We start from the raw sequence: 17287 nt of genomic DNA, 5'->3' as shown, positions 1-17287 counted from the left end.
AACATTAATTAAGCATAGAGACAATTAATCAAGCATTAAGCATGCATGGATTAATATCAACAACAAATACAGAATAATTGGTGAAGGGGAAAAACTGATCAAAATTTAATGTTAATAACAAAACCTCAAAGAGAGCTATGCTTAATCCTCAAGAGAAAACAACACTAGAGATTCAGCCTTCCATTAATAGCAGAAACAAACTGGAAACTAATTGCAACACAGAAACGAAAGTGAATTTACAAACAGAAATCGAAAATGAAATTGCAATTGGAAACAAAATGCATAAACGAATAGGAAATCAAAGGTAGAAAACAAACTGAAATTAGAAGACAGAAATGAAAACGAAACTGGAATTTGAAGCAGAAAATGAAAATGGAGTTCTACGTGAATAGTAACACAAACAAAAAAAAACTGAAAATGAAACCCTAAAAATCTCTACCTCTCGTGAACAGTAACTAGACCCCTACTAAAACCCTAGCAGCTGGGCTCACTAAAGGTCACTAGGCCCCAAAGCTTACAAATATGATTTTTGGGCCCAATAAGGTCTGGTGGCCCAATTACAAAAATACAGCCCAAAACGAAATAAAATAAAATTGGACGACAAATAAAATTGTTTGCTCTCTTCAAGTCCAAGCCGGTTCAGCCCAATTCCAGATCCAAGCCCAATTGCTTATAATTCTCCTAAAATTAAATTAAAACATAGAATTAGTCAAGTAGGCCCAAATGATAAAATTGCATAATTAAATTGACAATTAAGGCTAATAAGTAATTAAAAAGGTTTTGTTATTTTGGTTTTATGTTTTGTGTACAACATTGCATGTTTTGTAGAAGCAAGGCTTCATGGTGAATGTGATTCAAAGGTGTTTTGATGATAACAATGATGACAACAAAAGATGATGACAAAGGTGATGAACAAAAAGCTCAAAGATCAAAGAACATCTCAAGTGAATCAAGAACAAGTCAAGAGTTCAAGAATCAAGGAGAATTCAAGACTCAAGAAGAAAGCCTAGAATCAAGAATCAAGATTCAAGATCTCAAGAATCAAGATCAAGATTCAAGACTCAAGATTCAAGAGTGAAGAAAAGACTCAATCAAGATAAGTATTAAAAAGTTTTTTCAAAACTTTGAATAGCACTTGAGTTTTTGACAAAACCTTTACCAAAGATTTTTTACTCTCTGGTAATCGATTACCATATTGTTGTAATCGATTATCAGTAGCAAAATGAGTTTGGAAAAGTTTTCAAACTGAATTTACAACGTTCCAATTATTTTCAAAAGGCAGTAATCGATTACAATGTTTTGGTAATCGATTACCAGTGCCCTTGAACGTTGAAACTCAAATTTAAATGTGAAGAGTCACATCCTTTCACTCAAAAGCTTTGTGTAATCGATTACACTTATTTGGTAATCGATTACAAGTGACTGTTTCTGAAAAATCAAAAGATGTAACTCTTCAAAAAGGTTTTGACTTTTTCAAATGGGTTTTAAGTTTTTCTAAAAGTTATAACTCTTCTGAATGGTCTTCTTGACCAGACATGGAGAGTCTATAAAAGCAAGGCTTTGTTTTACATTTCAAGAATCTTGAACACTTATTTCATACAATCCTTTACAAGCCTTGAATCTCTTTGAACTTCTTCTTCTTCTTTGTACCAAAAGTTTTCTAAAGTTTTCTGGTTTTCCAAACCTTGAAAACTTGTGTTATTCATCTTTTCATTCTCTTCTCCCTTTGCCAAAAAGAATTCGCCAAGGACTAACCGCCTGAATTCTTTTTGTGTCTCTCTTCTCCCTTTTCCAAAAGAACAAATGACTAACCGCCTGAATTCTTTTGTGTCTCCCTTCTCCCTTGTCAAAGAATTCAAAATGACACAGTCTGAGGAATTCTTTTGATTCTTCCCTTCCCTAATACAAAAGTGTTCAAAGGACTAATCATCTAAGAATTCTTTTGTATCCCCATTCACAAAGTATCAAAGGTTTAACAGCCTGAGATCTTTGTCTAACACATTGGAGGGTACATCCTTTGTGGTACAAGTAGAGAGTACATCTACTTGGGTTTGACTGAGAACAAGAGAGGGTACATCTCTTGTGGATCATTCTAGTGGAGGGTACATCCACTAGGTTCAAAGAGAACAAGGGAGGGTACATCCCTTGTGGATCTTTGCTTGTAAAAGGATTTATACAAGGTTGAAAGAAATCTCAAGGATCGTAGGTCGCTTGGGGATTGGATGTAGGCACGGGTTGTTACCAAACTAGTATAAAAACTCTTGTGTGTTTGTTTCCTTCTTCCCTACTCTTTTACTTTCTGCTGTGCTTTAATTTCGCTTTTACTTTCTGTTAAGTTTCTCTTCTACTCCTCATTCTCTTAACAATTTAGTAAAATCCTTAAAAGAGTAATTTTTTAATTAGTAAAGGTTTAAGAATAATTAATTCAACCCCCCTTCTTAATTATTCTGAGGCCACTCAATCCAACATGTTTCTCTTTCAATTCTAGGTTATGTACAGGTAATGGATAATTGTTTTTGAAATAGGAGTTTCTTGGCATTTTGTGAATTGAAATCCTTGTTTTTTCTCTACATGTCAAGTTAGTTTTGAAAGGTTGAATTGAAAGTGATAGATTTACCCTTGGTGAGATTTTGAGCCATTATCATCTATTTTATTCGGTGTGTTTTGCCCCATTGATTGCTTGCACAATAGCCTTGGCTTGACTCTTGTTGATACTTCTTGTTCACATGCATGTTGGGAGATGATTTAGGCATTTTGTTCTTATAAGCCTCTAGCCAAATGAGCCTACCTTGAATTAATTCCTTTGATAGCCCTTTTGAGCCTATGTTCCCTTTCTTTGTTTTGAAGCTCATTACAAGCTTAAGTGAAAAACCATGATCTCACCCTACCCTTAAGGAATTTTGGAGCTTTGGAATTGTTTTGGGAATAAGTGTGGGGGGTATGTTTCATTGGATGATATGTTTTTTTTTTGCCATGCTTGATGATGTATTTTTGCCATGCTTGATGTATATATATATTGCCTAATTGTTGCTTTATTTTTCAAGTATTCAAAATGCTTTCAAATGCTTCTGTCTAATAAAAACAGAAAAAAAATGAAGTTGAATAAATGAGGTCTTGTTTTGAGGACTTAGACTGGTCTGAGGACTTGGTTGATTTTATTGATATTAGAGGTTTTGGGTTTACTTTTTATGCTTAATTTTTAATTTTGGTTTTGGGTTTACTACTTTTGCTTAATTTCCACTTATTCCCCATTGCTCCTCTATTCCTTTGGGTTTTAGCTACTTATCCCATACTTTCCCTACCTTGTCCCTAGCCCCATTACAACCTTAAAAGACCTTTTGATCCTCATGTGCATGTGTTTGTGGTGTTTGGTTGTCAATTTTAGAGTCTTGCCAAGTCTATGTGGTGTTTGTTTTCATGGGTGCTCTGAGAGTAAACAGTACCTAGACACTTGAGAGATAGAGTGCATATCTTGTGAGGCTTTATCACTTTTCATTCAATTCTTAAGCTGATTGACTACTTGCCATGTTTGAGGTGCTTGGATGATTTTCATGACTGTCTTGATTCTTTAACTCTTTACGTGTTGGATGTTGCCTATTCCTTTCATTCCTTGAGATTCATGAGAAGTATGTAAATGTTTTTGTGTTTGTTCGTCTCTCTTTAATGTCTCTGGATTTGTTCTTGCTCTGCTTTTGATTTTGTCCCAGGAGTGCAAAAGGCTAAGTATGAGGGAATTTGATGTGTCATTATTTTCTCCTATTTCTTACCCCTTTCTGTCACCATTTTAATTACTGATCAGCTTTAATTGTCAATTAATTATGCAGTTTTATCATTTGGGCCTACTTGACTAATTCTGTGTTTTAATTTAATTTCAAGAGAATTATAAGCAATTGGACTTGGATCCGGAATTGAGTTGAATTGGCTTGGACTTCAAGAGAGCAGACAATTTTATTTGTCGTCCAGTTTTATTTTATTTCGTTTTTGGGCTGTATTTTTGTAATTGGGCCACCAGACTTATTGGGCCCAAAAATCAGATTTGTAGCTTTGGGGCTGTGAGCTTTAGTGAGCCCAGCTGCTAGGTTTTAGTAGGGGTTCGGTTACTGTTCACGAGAGGTAGAGATTTTAGGGTTTCATTTTAGTTTTTTGGTCGTTTACTATTCACGCGCTGGTACTGTTCACGTAGAACTCCATTTTCGTTTTTGCTTCAAATTCCAGTTTCGTTTTCTTTTGTCTTCTAATTTCAGTTCGTTTTCTGCTTTGATTCCTATTCGTTTCTGCATTTCATTTCCAATTGCAATTTCATTTTGGTTTATGTTTGTATTTCGTTTTGTTGTTTTCAGTTTCGTTTCTACTGTTAATGGAATGCTGAATCTCTAGTGTTGTTTTCTCTTGAGGATTAAGCATAGCTCTCTTTGAGGTTTTGTTATTAACATTAAATTCTGATCAGTTTTTCCCCTTCACCAATTATTCTGTATTTGTTGCTGATATTAATCCATACATGCTTAACGCTTGATTAATTGTCTCTATGCTTAATTAACGTTCATGCTTAATGGACATGTGAAGGATTAATTGGTGTATGTGTTACTTAATACATAATGACAGCCTTGTGTTAATTTTCGCTTAGTAAATTAATTTCGGGTTGGATTAAGTGGTTGAAATGATTAGGGATAAATTCTTGTAACCTAGGATAAAAGACTTGCTTTTGAATCAACGGGAAACAACATGTTTTAGTTTTGTTATTTTCTTAATTCAAGTTTGCTTGCTGTTTAATTTACAAAAACAAACAACCCTCCCCCCATTTGTTACTATTTTATTATTATATGTTATGAACGTTTGTTGATCATTGCTTACTGGGAGACGACCTAGGATCACTTCCTAAATACTACATTTTAATGTTTATTTGATTCGGGTACAACCCCGATCATGTCATCATTTGAGGAAGTCTCATCCTTGGTAAGGTTGAAAACTTGTTGTTGGTAATCTTAATCATCCTTCCAAGTGTAGAAGATTGTGGAACATTCTTCATTCTAAAGTTAGCAATGTGCACAAATAACTAAATGTCTTTTTAGTACTCTTACATCTCTTTTTCTCACTCTTACCATGATCATCCTTTTCTTCAATTTCAGCATCATCATTAGACTCATCTTCATTCTCAATAAGATGTTACCTATGCATGTTTTCTTTTGCACTCTTTTAAGCTTTTAATTCTTCTTCTTGACCTCCATAATCATTTGTTATTTATGCATCTCTATATTGTTCTCCATTACCAATCTCTTCATTTCCATAACAATTGTTTTGTCTCTGTTTGCATCATTAATGTTTTATTTGTCACTATGTTTGATCTCTTTTCTCACTTTATTATGTTTATTCTTCCTCGAGTGCATAGATTCACTAGTTCTACAAATAATTTCTAATTCTTACTTTATTAGGTGTTCTAATAAATGTGAATCTCATAATTATTGCGACAAGTACATATGCACTACCAAGTAATCTTCATCACTCATGCCTCTCTTATCCCATTCTCTAACCATTTCTTATGCACTAATAAGGATATGTGATCAATCTTGTAATAACCTTTGCATCCTTCCACCAAGTTGCAAGGATGAATATGTTTTTGTAATTAAACTCCATTTCGTTTCACACACAAATTTCACCACCATCCACCAGACTCTATTGGGCCCAAAAATCAGATTTGTAGGCTTTGGGGCTTGGTGAGCTTTAGTGAGCCCAGCTGCTAGGGTTTTAGTAGGGGTCTGGTTACTGTTCACGAGAGGTAGAGATTTTTAGGGTTTCATTTTTAGTTTTTTTGGTTCGTGTTACTATTCACGCATGGTACTGTTCACGTAGAACTCCATTTTCGTTTTTTGCTTCAAATTCCAGTTTCGTTTTCATTTTTGTCTTCTAATTTCAGTTCGTTTTCTGCCTTTGATTTCCTATTCGTTTCTGCATTTCATTTCCAATTGCAATTTCATTTTTGGTTTATGTTTGTAGATTCACTTTCGTTTCTGTGTTGCAATTAGTTTCCAGTTTCGTTTCTACTGTTAATGGAATGCTGAATCTCTAGTGTTGTTTTCTCTTGAGGATTAAGCATAGCTCTCTTTGAGGTTTTGTTATTAACATTAAATTCTGATCAGTTTTTCCCCTTCACCAATTATTCTGTATTTGTTGTGATATTAATCCATACATGCTTAACGCTTGATTAATTGTCTCTATGCTTAATTAACGTTCATGCTTAATGGACATGTGAAAGGGATTAATTGGTGTATGTGTTACTTAATTACATAATGACAGCCTTGTGTTAATTTTCGCTTAGTAAATTAATTTCGGGTTGGATTAAGTGGTTGAAATGATTAGGGATAAATTCTTGTAACCTAGGATAAAAGACTTGCTTTGAATCAACGGAAAACAACATGTTTTAGTTTTGTTATTTTTCTTAATTCAAGTTTGCTTGCTGTTTAATTTACAAAAACAAACAACCCTCCCCCCCCCCCCCCCCATTTTGTTACTATTTATATATATGTTATGAACGTTGTTGATCATTGCTTACTGGGAGACGACTAGATCACTTCTAAATACTACATTTTAATGTTTATTTGATTCGGGTACAACCCCGATATGTATCATTTGAGGAAGTCTCATCCTTGTAAGGTTGAAACTTGTTGTTGGTATTTAATCATCCTTCCAAGTGTAGAAGATTTGGAAATTTCATTTAAAGTAGCAATGTGCAAAATAACTAAATGTCTTTTAGTATCTTACATCTCTTTTCTCACTCTTACCATGATCATCCTTTTCTTCAATTTCAGCATCATCATTAGACTCATCTTCATTCTCATAAGATTTACCTATGCATGTTTTTTTGCACTCTTTAAGCTTTAATTCTTCTTGCTCCATAATCATTTGTATTATGCATCTCTATATTGTTCTCCATTACCAATCTCTTCATTTCCATAACAATTGTTTTGTCTCTGTTTGCATCATTAATGTTTTTATTTGTCACCTATGTTTGATCTCTTTTCTTCACTTTTATTATGTTTATTTCTTCCTCGAGTGGCATAGATTCACTAGTTCTACAAATAATTTCTAATTCTTACTTTATTAGGTGTTCGTAATAAATGTGAATCTCATAATTATTGCGACAAGTACATATGCACTAGCCAAGTACATCTTCATCACTCAATGCCTCTCTTATCCCATTCTCTAACCATTTCTTATGCACTAATAAGGATATGTGATCAATCTTGTAATAACCTTTGCATCCTTCCACCAAGTTGCAAGGATGAATATGTTTTTGTAATTAAACTCCATTTCGTTTCACACACAAATTTCACCACCATCATATTTAACCTTTCGCCTCCCATTCCTCTTTCTTTTTGTGATGCAAAACCAATGTGATTTAAAAAAACTATCTTGCACTTGCAATACCAGGTAGCTATGTCAAGATCAGGTATAAAAGATGAAACCAAATCATCTTATTTTAATGTTAAACCCAAGCAACCATAAAAACACTCAAAATCATACAAAAATAACAACTACAACCATAAGCTCAAAACAAAAGAAAACCAAACAACACAAATAAAATTGCAAACCATATATGCCAAAAAGGGAAGCTATGGAAAAAGGAAACAACATATGACACATAATCATAAGTGGACCACCATTTCCCAAGTAACCCAAATGAATTTCAATATCAGCATCAATAGAGCAAGATGACATAATTGACTAACTAAACAATACACCTTCTCTTATAATCCACACCCAACATAATCAAAATAATCTTCTGTGAGTGCTGATGATGAATGTCCAATATGCTAGGAACAAAAATGAGACACAATGGTTGCTTGATTCACACTTCATAGGTGAGAAAATAGAAGTCAATTTAGGCTGAGCGAAAAGTACAAGAAAATGGTTATGACCAATGTGATTTCAACTTTCATAAAATTATTTTTCATTTTAGTATATACTAACATAGAATCGACGTGATAAGATAATTGAGACACTATGTGAGATTTGTCATGTGACATCTACACTATTGACAATATTAACTAACAAAGATCAAGTTTTAGACTAATATAAATAACCAAATAGTTTCATTTTTTAAAATTCTCTAAAATTTATGCACTAAAATTTTAAATGAAAACAACGATAAAATTAAAACAAATAATTTAATTTATAAGAGTATTTATTTTGGAAAAAATGTCTAGTCACCCTGAGCACCACTTTCAACAGGTAGTTAGGAATAAAGTGAGATTGAGAATGCATAAACAAAAACCATACATAACTTTTTTCGTATAAATACTTAAAATGAAACTATAATTATAAAAGTTAAATGAAAAATTTAATTAGTTAAATATGTTTGTTGTCATTTAAATTTGGATCACTTTTATATTTTGTATCCCAAATTTAAATTTATTTTTTTAGTAATTTAATTTTAGTCTTTTAAATTGGTGAGCTAGAGTGTCAAGATTTTTTTACTAGCAACCAGATTTTTTATTGCATAATTATATTTATTTTCTGATTGTGAATGAAATGATATAATTCTCTTTCTGTCAATTTTTGTAAAAAAATATTCCTTTTAATCCATACTCATAAAAAATGTTACACTCATCCCAAAATTAATTTGAGAATTTTTTTTTTATAAAGAGGACTAAATATAATATTTTTTAAAATTAAAGGACTAAAAATTAAATTTAAAATTATAAAAGCAAAAATAAAAGGTTATCTAAATTTAAGAATAAAAAATATATTTAATGTTTTTCTACAAAATATATTTAAATATTTTAAATCAATATTAATAAAAAAATAATATCTGCATCACCCGGAACACTTTTTCTTATAAACACTTAAACTTAAAATGAAAAAACTATAAAATCTAAATAAATTAATACAAAATTAGTATCTACATCACTTGCAACCTTCTAACAAAAAAACCACTTGCAACAGTTATTTGTTAAGAATAAAGTGAGGTTGATAACACATAACAGGAAACCAAGCACGTGCCCGACTAGCAGCCTTATCCTTTTGCTTTCCTCCACAGGCTGCCACGTGGCAAGAAATCCACCGCGAATCACTAGTCCTTTACTGTAGACCTCCCCACACCGTATCCCCGCTGTCCTGTGTCCAGTCCAACACAACATTCAAAACCCGGACCCACCCCAGCTTCCGTCACGGTTCACGATTTAAATACTAGTATAATTGTATAAGGACTAGAGGAGTAATAACACAGTTTTATACTGACACACACTCATTACACTATCATTTTTAACTCATTTATGTCTCTTAAAAAAATTAATTTATTTATTTTTTATATTTATTATTTATGTTATTTTTTTAATTTTATATATACTTAATTATTTCTTAAAAATAATGGAAATAGACTAATAAGATTGTTTATGAAAAAATAATTAATACATTTAAAAATTAAAAAAATAATTTTATAAAAAGAGATAAACATTTTTTAAGAGGATTTTATAATTAGGAACAAAGTATAAAATCAAGAAACAAATTTATTAGACACTAGACACATAAAATTAAGGTTAAAATGTAATTTTTGTCTCTTATTTTTTCAAATTTATAATTTTAAATTTTTATTTTTTAATTGAGATATTTCATTCTTTATTTTTTAAAAATTTATAATTTTAGTTCCTCATTTTTAATTAAGATATTTTGTTTCACTTTTATTATTAAAATCATGATTTTAGTTCATATGATCAATTTCAAACATTAATATGTGTACTCTATTAACACTTATTGATATATGTTTGTTTATTAGTCACTTGATTGAATTTTTTTTATTTAATTACTAATAAGATTAATTTATAAAAAAAGTACAAATTAATGTTTGAAATTGGTTACAAAGACTAAAATAATAGATTTTTTAAAAGTGAGATACGAAATATCACAATTAAAAAATATGAGAATTAAAATCATGATTTTTTTAAGTGAAAAATAAAATGTCTCAATTAAAAAATATGAAGACTAAAATAAAAAGTTTGGAAAAATATGAGAATGAAATTTGCATTTTAACAAAGAAAAAATTATTTTTAAGATAAATGCTAGTTGAGAGTAGTGACTAAGACTATATTTGACAAAACTAACTCAAAAAATCAATTGTAAAATAAAAATTAACTTGTAGCTTAAAGGTATAAAACTATCTTATTAAATTATAAGTATTTGGTAAAATTATCTCTTGAAGTAGTTAAAAAAAATATAAAATTACATAAATAATAAAATTTTATCTTAAATAAAAAAGATTAAAAAAGAAATCTAATAAATGTTCAAGGATAAAAAAGAATAAATATAAAAAAGTAAAAAATAAAAACTAGCATTTTAAAAAATATTACTCCAAATAACATCTCAAAAAATATTAAAAATTATTAAAAAAAATCATTTAATAAATCATTAAACAAGTTTTTTTCTAATAAAAAATTGAAAACCAATTAAAATGCTGGGTCAACCAAGAAAGTTTTTTCGAGATAAGTTGCCAATGATTTTTTTTTACTCCTTACGGTTTTCAGTTTTCACAGTAAAAATATGATTTTTTTAAATTTTTTAACGGTAGGGACAATGGGTAGCATGGTTTTATTTTTTAAAAAATCTCAAATAAAAATATAGCATATTTGAAAGAATATGTCTGTCTGTATTAAAAAAAAAAAGTGTCTGAATGTGTGTGACATTTCCCTTTAAATATTTCACCCCAAACAGAAATTCCAAACTAAAAATCCCACGCAAAAGCTATCCACCAACAACAAACAACTCTTCTTACATGCAACACCAACATCACTAACGCATTTTCAATTTTCAGTATATTTTCACTCCCACGCGCGCTTACTTCCTCCCTTCCCCTCGGCGCGTGCCATGGGCGCGTCGCTGTCGTCGAACGGTTCGAGCATCGGCCCGGGCCTCGGGGACATACCGGAGAGCTGCGTGGCGTGTGTGTTCCTCCACCTGACGCCGCCGGAGATCTGCAACCTCGCCCGCCTCAACCGCGCCTTTCGCGGCGCCGCCTCGTCGGACTCTGTCTGGGAGGCGAAGCTGCCGCGCAACTACCAGGATCTGCTAGATCTCGTGCCGCCGCCGGAGCGCCATCACCGCAGCCTCTCGAAAAAGGACATATTCGCGCTCCTCTCCCGCCCCCTCCCCTTCGACCACGGCCATAAGGTGGGTGTTGCACTTCAGGTCAGTTATTATTATTATTATTATTATTATTATTATTATTATTATTATTATTATTATTATTATTATCATTATTTTGTTTTTTTAGGTTTTTTAGGGTTTTTCTTGATTGTGGCGAGGGTTTTGCAGGAAGTGTGGCTGGACAGAGTCACCGGGAAGGTTTGCATGTCCATTTCGGCGAAGGCGATGGTGATTACCGGCATTGATGACCGGAGATACTGGAATTGGATTCCTACTGAAGAATCTAGGTTAGATTTACTTTAATTGGCTTTAGTTGTTTTTCTCTAAGGCTAGATATGGATGTGAAAACTGTATCGCAAAAAAGAAAGAAGAAAGGAAATACTGATGATAATAATGCATTGTTTACCGTTTGATTGAAAGGAAAATGAAAAGAAAAGAGAAGAAAGAAGAAAGGAAATACTGATGATAACAAAAATTTCTTTGACTAGCATTTTTTTAAGTTGTTATCGAATTGCATATCACATCACATGTACAGTATAGTTTGTTGACTTTTACTATATCCTATCTTAAAAGTCAAACCAACAATGATTTTGTTGTTTTGTTGACAGGATAAATGCTTTTACATTAATGTTGTATAAAATTGAACTCTTTTTGTTTATTTTCTTTGTTTTCTCTTTAATTTAAATTTTAAACTTTTCTTTTCACTCTATCAAACATAGTTTAAGTAAAGGCAAATGCAAACCAATGCTCTTAGGACATTGGTTAAGAAACTAAAAGAAGAACTTTTTTTATTGAGATGCGCAATATTGTGCTGGTCGTTACTTTTGTTACGCTCTCCTATGATCTGCACAATAAATATTTTTTCCTTTGAGTTTCTTAACTAATGTCCTAAGAGCACTGATTAGCAAGACCCTTAAGTAAATTGGTTTTTTTCCCTTTGCTTGGATGTTTAAATCCTCTGAACTGAGGAGACCTTTTGGAGATTACCTCTCACTTTCACACATTAAAAGTAAAAATAACTCCCAAACTAGTGGAAGTTTCATCTTTATATACCAATTATGTAAGAACACAAGACCTTGAAACTTTGAAGAAATTATATTTTTTCTGGTATGTGAAGTTAATATGTTTACGCGCACTCTCACTCCCCTAGGTTCTTCAATTAAGCATAGTTTAATGTAGTATACTAGTATTATATAGTTGGTTGCGGACTTGGTGTTAAATTTATTGTGGATTGGAAGGGCATGATTTGTTTTGGTGCTTATTTGACTCTTCTCTTAGACAATAGCCGTAAATATTGAAATAGTCTTATTCTTTGTGTATTTAAGGAGGCTGTATATTCACAAAAGGTTTAAATCATGATATATAAAAAAGGGGAGATTTTTAGTTTGTGCATGATTTACTGGACCAGATTCCTAGAAAAAAGGATAGAGTATCTGGTATGGTGTAAATGAGCATTTGGTGGGTGTGCTGAACTTGAATTGTGAGTAAGAATATTAGGACCAACCTAAGTTTTTTTAATTCAATGTTAGTATATTGATTTAGTTGTGGCTATTAGCAAATGCGCAAAATGATAAACTGGTCTTAGCATCATAAATGATTGAAGTTTAGGAATTTTATGTTAGTTTTCCGAGTGTACTTGAATTTGGTGTCAGTGGATGCTCAGCAGGTTTATCCTTTTCAGCGAGACTGTAGGGTGTAGAACATCTCTGTTTTATAAATATAAAGTGAAGAAATGCAATAGTAACTACTCGTGCTTCGAGTATAAAATTAGAAATTTTGTGATTTCCTGCTACTTCACTAGGGAGCAAAACTTTGTTCAATGTGGATAAATCGTAAGATATTTGACTTTTCTTGATATGATTTTTGACTAATAGAAGGATATGAGCTTTTGATTGCCATACTCCTTAAATAGTACTGTTGAATGTTGTAAAGATAAATCATAAGATGTTAGACCTTTCTTGGCATTCTCTCCATATAAACTGACTATCATTTTATCTTATCTATACATTGATTGGTTATCCTAGATCATTGTCATAGAGGCCAATATGTAAGCATAAAAATTCAAGTAAAACAATCAAAGATGCTGCTGATTGTTGCTTTACCAAACTTAAAGTTTGTTTCTTATATTAAAGTTACTTTTTATCATCTCGAGACTAGAGCTTAATAGCATGTTATAACAGATCATGCTATTCTGACAATAACTTGTCTTGTATTAATTTGTAATTCTGAATTTAAGTTGGAGTAATGTCATTATTTGCAGGGGTGGCACCTAGTATTCCTTGGGGAAGATCCTCAAATTTTTATATTTCTTATTTTTCACTGCAAATTTTAAATTTGACCCCTAGCCATTTCAACCAAGCTCCACCCTCTGATCATGTATTGTAAGTTGTAACATACTCATTTATCCTGGATGAGATTTTTTGTATATATGACTGAATAAAATCATTTCCCCCCCAAATTAAGCACTTAGTGTGATTGATATTTGACGGTTTAACCTGTAAAGCTACCTATTTGTTGAAAATTCCATAATCTCTCAGTTTAAGATCCAAATGCACATATTTGCTTATATTGTGCAGCATGGCTTGTCTTGTATGCTTTAATTGTTTTATAGATGTCTTTTTGAGAAAGTGGGAATTGTATACATTTACTTTTATATTGTATCCTGACTTATTTATCTTGTTCATGATTAGTGATTATTTAACTTGAATAAATAGGAAAATGTTTCTTTGATGACAAATGCATTAAGTTCAAGATTGTTTTGTTAATTGGGCATGGATCATGACTTTGTTTACTTCCTGGCCTTTGCTGTTAAATCTTTAATGCCCCTTTAAAAGTAGCAAAACCTTGTTTATAATGGGGGTGTTAAATTGTTGGGTAATGCTTGGTTTAATTCTGATTTTAGACAAAAACAAGTACCAAAATGACTATGAACAATTCATAAAACTACTAAAGGGATCAAGCTGATCTCCTTCTCAGAGCTAAACCAAATGATGTAGTTCTTTGATTTCGGTTCTATTATTTGACCCGAATCTAATGTAAACTCATTTGAATTATATAGAAAACTTGGCAGCTGTAATACTTTGTTCTCTCACAAACAAATTACTTCCTCAGCTAAATTTTAACATTCTTTTCCATCATAAAGAAAACCAACATTACATATATAAAAGCTACATCAATGTTCAAAAGAAAACGTTTCATGGCGTTTTAGATTCATTTTCCATTAACATCTAAAAACAATTTGAACTGTACACTTTTCTACTTGTATATAGAGGCCTTAATATGGATAAGGACAAATATTTAAATATTTCTAACTTGGAATGATGTTTTCAAGTATTAATGACAATTTAGACAAATATTTAAATGATCTTTTGCAAATTGTTGCACTGCTGCAAATCTTGATGTTGAAACTGTTTTGTTCTCCATTTGTTCTTGTAATTTGTCAGCATTCTGTTATACCTTAGATGATTTTCAGGTTTCACACTGTGGCATATTTGCAGCAAATATGGTGGTTTGAAGTGGATGGGGAGGTTTCGTTTCCATTTCCTGCTGATATTTATACTCTCTCCTTTCGACTTCACCTTGGACGGTTTTCCAAAAGGCTAGGGCGGCGTGTTTGCAATTATGATCACACCCATGGTTGGGATATAAAACCTGTGAAATTTGAGTTTTCTACTTCAGATGGTCAGCAAGCATCATGTGAATGCTGTCTGGATGAAACTGAGATTGATGATACATATGGCAATCATAAGCGTGGATACTGGGTAGATTACAAGGTGGGCGAGTTTATTGTCAGTGGATCGGAGCCTACAACTCAAGTTAGATTTTCCATGAAACAGATCGATTGTACACATTCCAAAGGTGGGCTTTGTGTAGATGCTGTATTTATTGTACCTAGTGATTTGAGAGAGCGAAAGAGAAGAGGCATTTTGAAATAGCCATGTGCAGAATAGGAAGCTTATTTTTTTAGTGGTGTCAGACATCCTAGAATACTCACTCTATTGGGGATCTATCACACAGCAGCTTATACACTGAAAAAAGTTTACAATTTGGAGAATGTCATAATTTTCTGTTTTTTTTTTAATTTTTTAATTTTTTTTGCCAGTAGGTGTGTATTCTCTATAGCTTTGTAATTATAATTTCTATTCAATGTATTTTAGTTGTTTCCACATTAGGCTGTTAAATTTATTTGTTTCGAGGAAAAAAGAACTTTGCCCTTGCCTGCCTCGGTTGTTCTTTATGCCTTCCGAAACTTGGTTGAGTCGGTCATAAATGTTGAAACCGTGTTATATAGTACAATGTAGTTATTTTGTTTAAGGCATTATTTGATGCACTAGTAAAGATCAGTAAATATAAGGCCGGATCAGATATGGTGATCATTTTCAATGTTTATAAAGCTAGATCGGTTATTAAATGGGTGAAGGTACTAATTCAAAGTTTAATGGTTTAACCGTGGTTAAATCGGTAGTAATTAAATAATATTTTTTTAAATTTTTTTAGTATAATATATTAAATAGTTATAATTAAATTTTGGACTTATTTCCCCAACTAAGTTACATAAGTCTTAAAAAAGAATTTTGCTATATGCCATTACATTCAACAAAACATGAAAAATGAAAACTCACAAGTTTCTAGAGATTACATAGTACAGTATATGTCATCATCAATACTTGACCAACTAAATTATCTTCAAGTTAGCACAAAAAGGACAATACGTGTTAATCTTGTTAGGCTCCACGGATTATGCTATGAAGGTGACAAAAAGATGCTAGTTTATGATTACATACCACATGACTCCTCGAATAGCTGGAAAATGAGACACCAAAATGTGTTAGGATCAAGGGAATAAAATAAATTGCCTTCACCAATGTGTAGTGTCTTACATTAGGCATAAAACACAGACTGATGTAAAGCTATATCTGGCGGTCCCACAATGTGCTAACTCTTCCTGCTTTGTTGAGTTGATTTTTATTGAAGTCCCATATCGGTAGATTATAGATTGCAAGTTAATTACGAAACACTATAAAATTAAACTGCAACAATAAAAAAAATAAAACTGTATGTGATGGTATTGTATAGAGTCCCACAAATTGAACTACTACTCTATAAAATAAGCAGGCATCTTCAATTTATCGAAAGAGACTGTTAATTTGTTTGAATTTTTTCTATGGCTAATGACTAATGTAACTAATCCCGAAACCCAGTTTAGTAATAGTAACTTTTTCTTGGTTAAGAAAAAAAAAACTAATCCAAAAAATTTCTACACCTTGGTTAATTTATAAAATAGTTTTTTTAATAGATATTTTTAACAGTCTAAAAAATATTTTTTTTCTAATAATATATGACACATTGAGTCATTCACATACGAGAAAAAAGATGCAAATATGAAAGATGACTTTATTTGTCTGAATATACGTGAAGTTTTTTGTGTAAATAAATAAAATAACATCATTCAATTTAAAATAAACTGCACCATGCGCAGTTCTACTCCAAGTCCAACTATCAAAGATTAATTTAATTTTAATTTTAAAGATTAATTAAATATAATAAAATAAAATGAATGACTAGGATGGACTCTTCGTTCTTCGTGTCTTCTTCCTTTTTCATCCCGACTTTTGATTTCGGGCGGCTGATGTGTTCTTTTTCAACATAATTGATTGATTCTTATTCAGCATAATTGATTATATGAGTAAATGGTTAAAAGAATAACTTAAATATATTTTTGATAATTGATAAATGAATAAATTTTATTTTTGATACCTTATTATTTTTTTTATTGTTGATAAATTTAAAATTTTATTTTTATCCTTAAGGCACTATCTAAATCACTTTATTTCACTATTTAAAGTTCTATCTAAACAAATTTAGGAATAAAAAACAAGATTTTAAATTTACCAGCGATTAACAAAGAATTTTTTTTTTACAAGAGACCAAAAATAAAATCTAATCATTTATCAACAAACAAAAATATTTTAAAACCAAAAGATATTTTCTTTGTAAAGGTAAAATGGTATTTCTAATAATTGTCAAATGTCTTTCTTTTTTCTCTTTTTCTTCAAACTAAATAAATTTTTATTTTATTTTATTTTGACTCTATTTTTCTTAAATTAAACAATCACTATTTCCACTCTATTTCTTATTTATTTCTCTGATATAT

At 31.4% G+C, this 17287-nt stretch overlaps 1 protein-coding gene across 2 annotated transcripts; it reads left to right on the top strand.

The window, feature by feature from the left end:
• The first annotated feature begins 10673 nt into the window (after window positions 1-10673).
• Window positions 10674-15356, top strand: LOC100796143 (F-box protein PP2-A15). Of its 2 annotated transcripts, none has more exons than XM_006588749.4 (3): window positions 10674-11175; window positions 11302-11420; window positions 14606-15356. In XM_006588749.4, the coding sequence occupies exons 1-3, from the start codon at window positions 10855-10857 to the stop codon at window positions 15066-15068; spliced, it is 903 nt and encodes a 300-aa protein (XP_006588812.1). In that variant the 5' UTR covers window positions 10674-10854; the 3' UTR covers window positions 15069-15356. The 2 variants fall into 2 exon arrangements, with proteins under 2 accessions (XP_006588812.1, XP_003535266.1); XM_003535218.5 differs by having other exon boundaries at window positions 10698-11157.
• The last annotated feature ends 1931 nt before the right edge of the window (window positions 15357-17287 follow it).

The sequence above is a fragment of the Glycine max genome, chromosome 10, assembly GCF_000004515.6.
Source record: "Glycine max cultivar Williams 82 chromosome 10, Glycine_max_v4.0, whole genome shotgun sequence".
NCBI classification, from domain to species: domain Eukaryota; kingdom Viridiplantae; phylum Streptophyta; class Magnoliopsida; order Fabales; family Fabaceae; genus Glycine; species Glycine max.
Note: the sequence above shows the minus strand (reverse complement) of the source record. Positions and strands in the feature narration are given on the sequence as shown.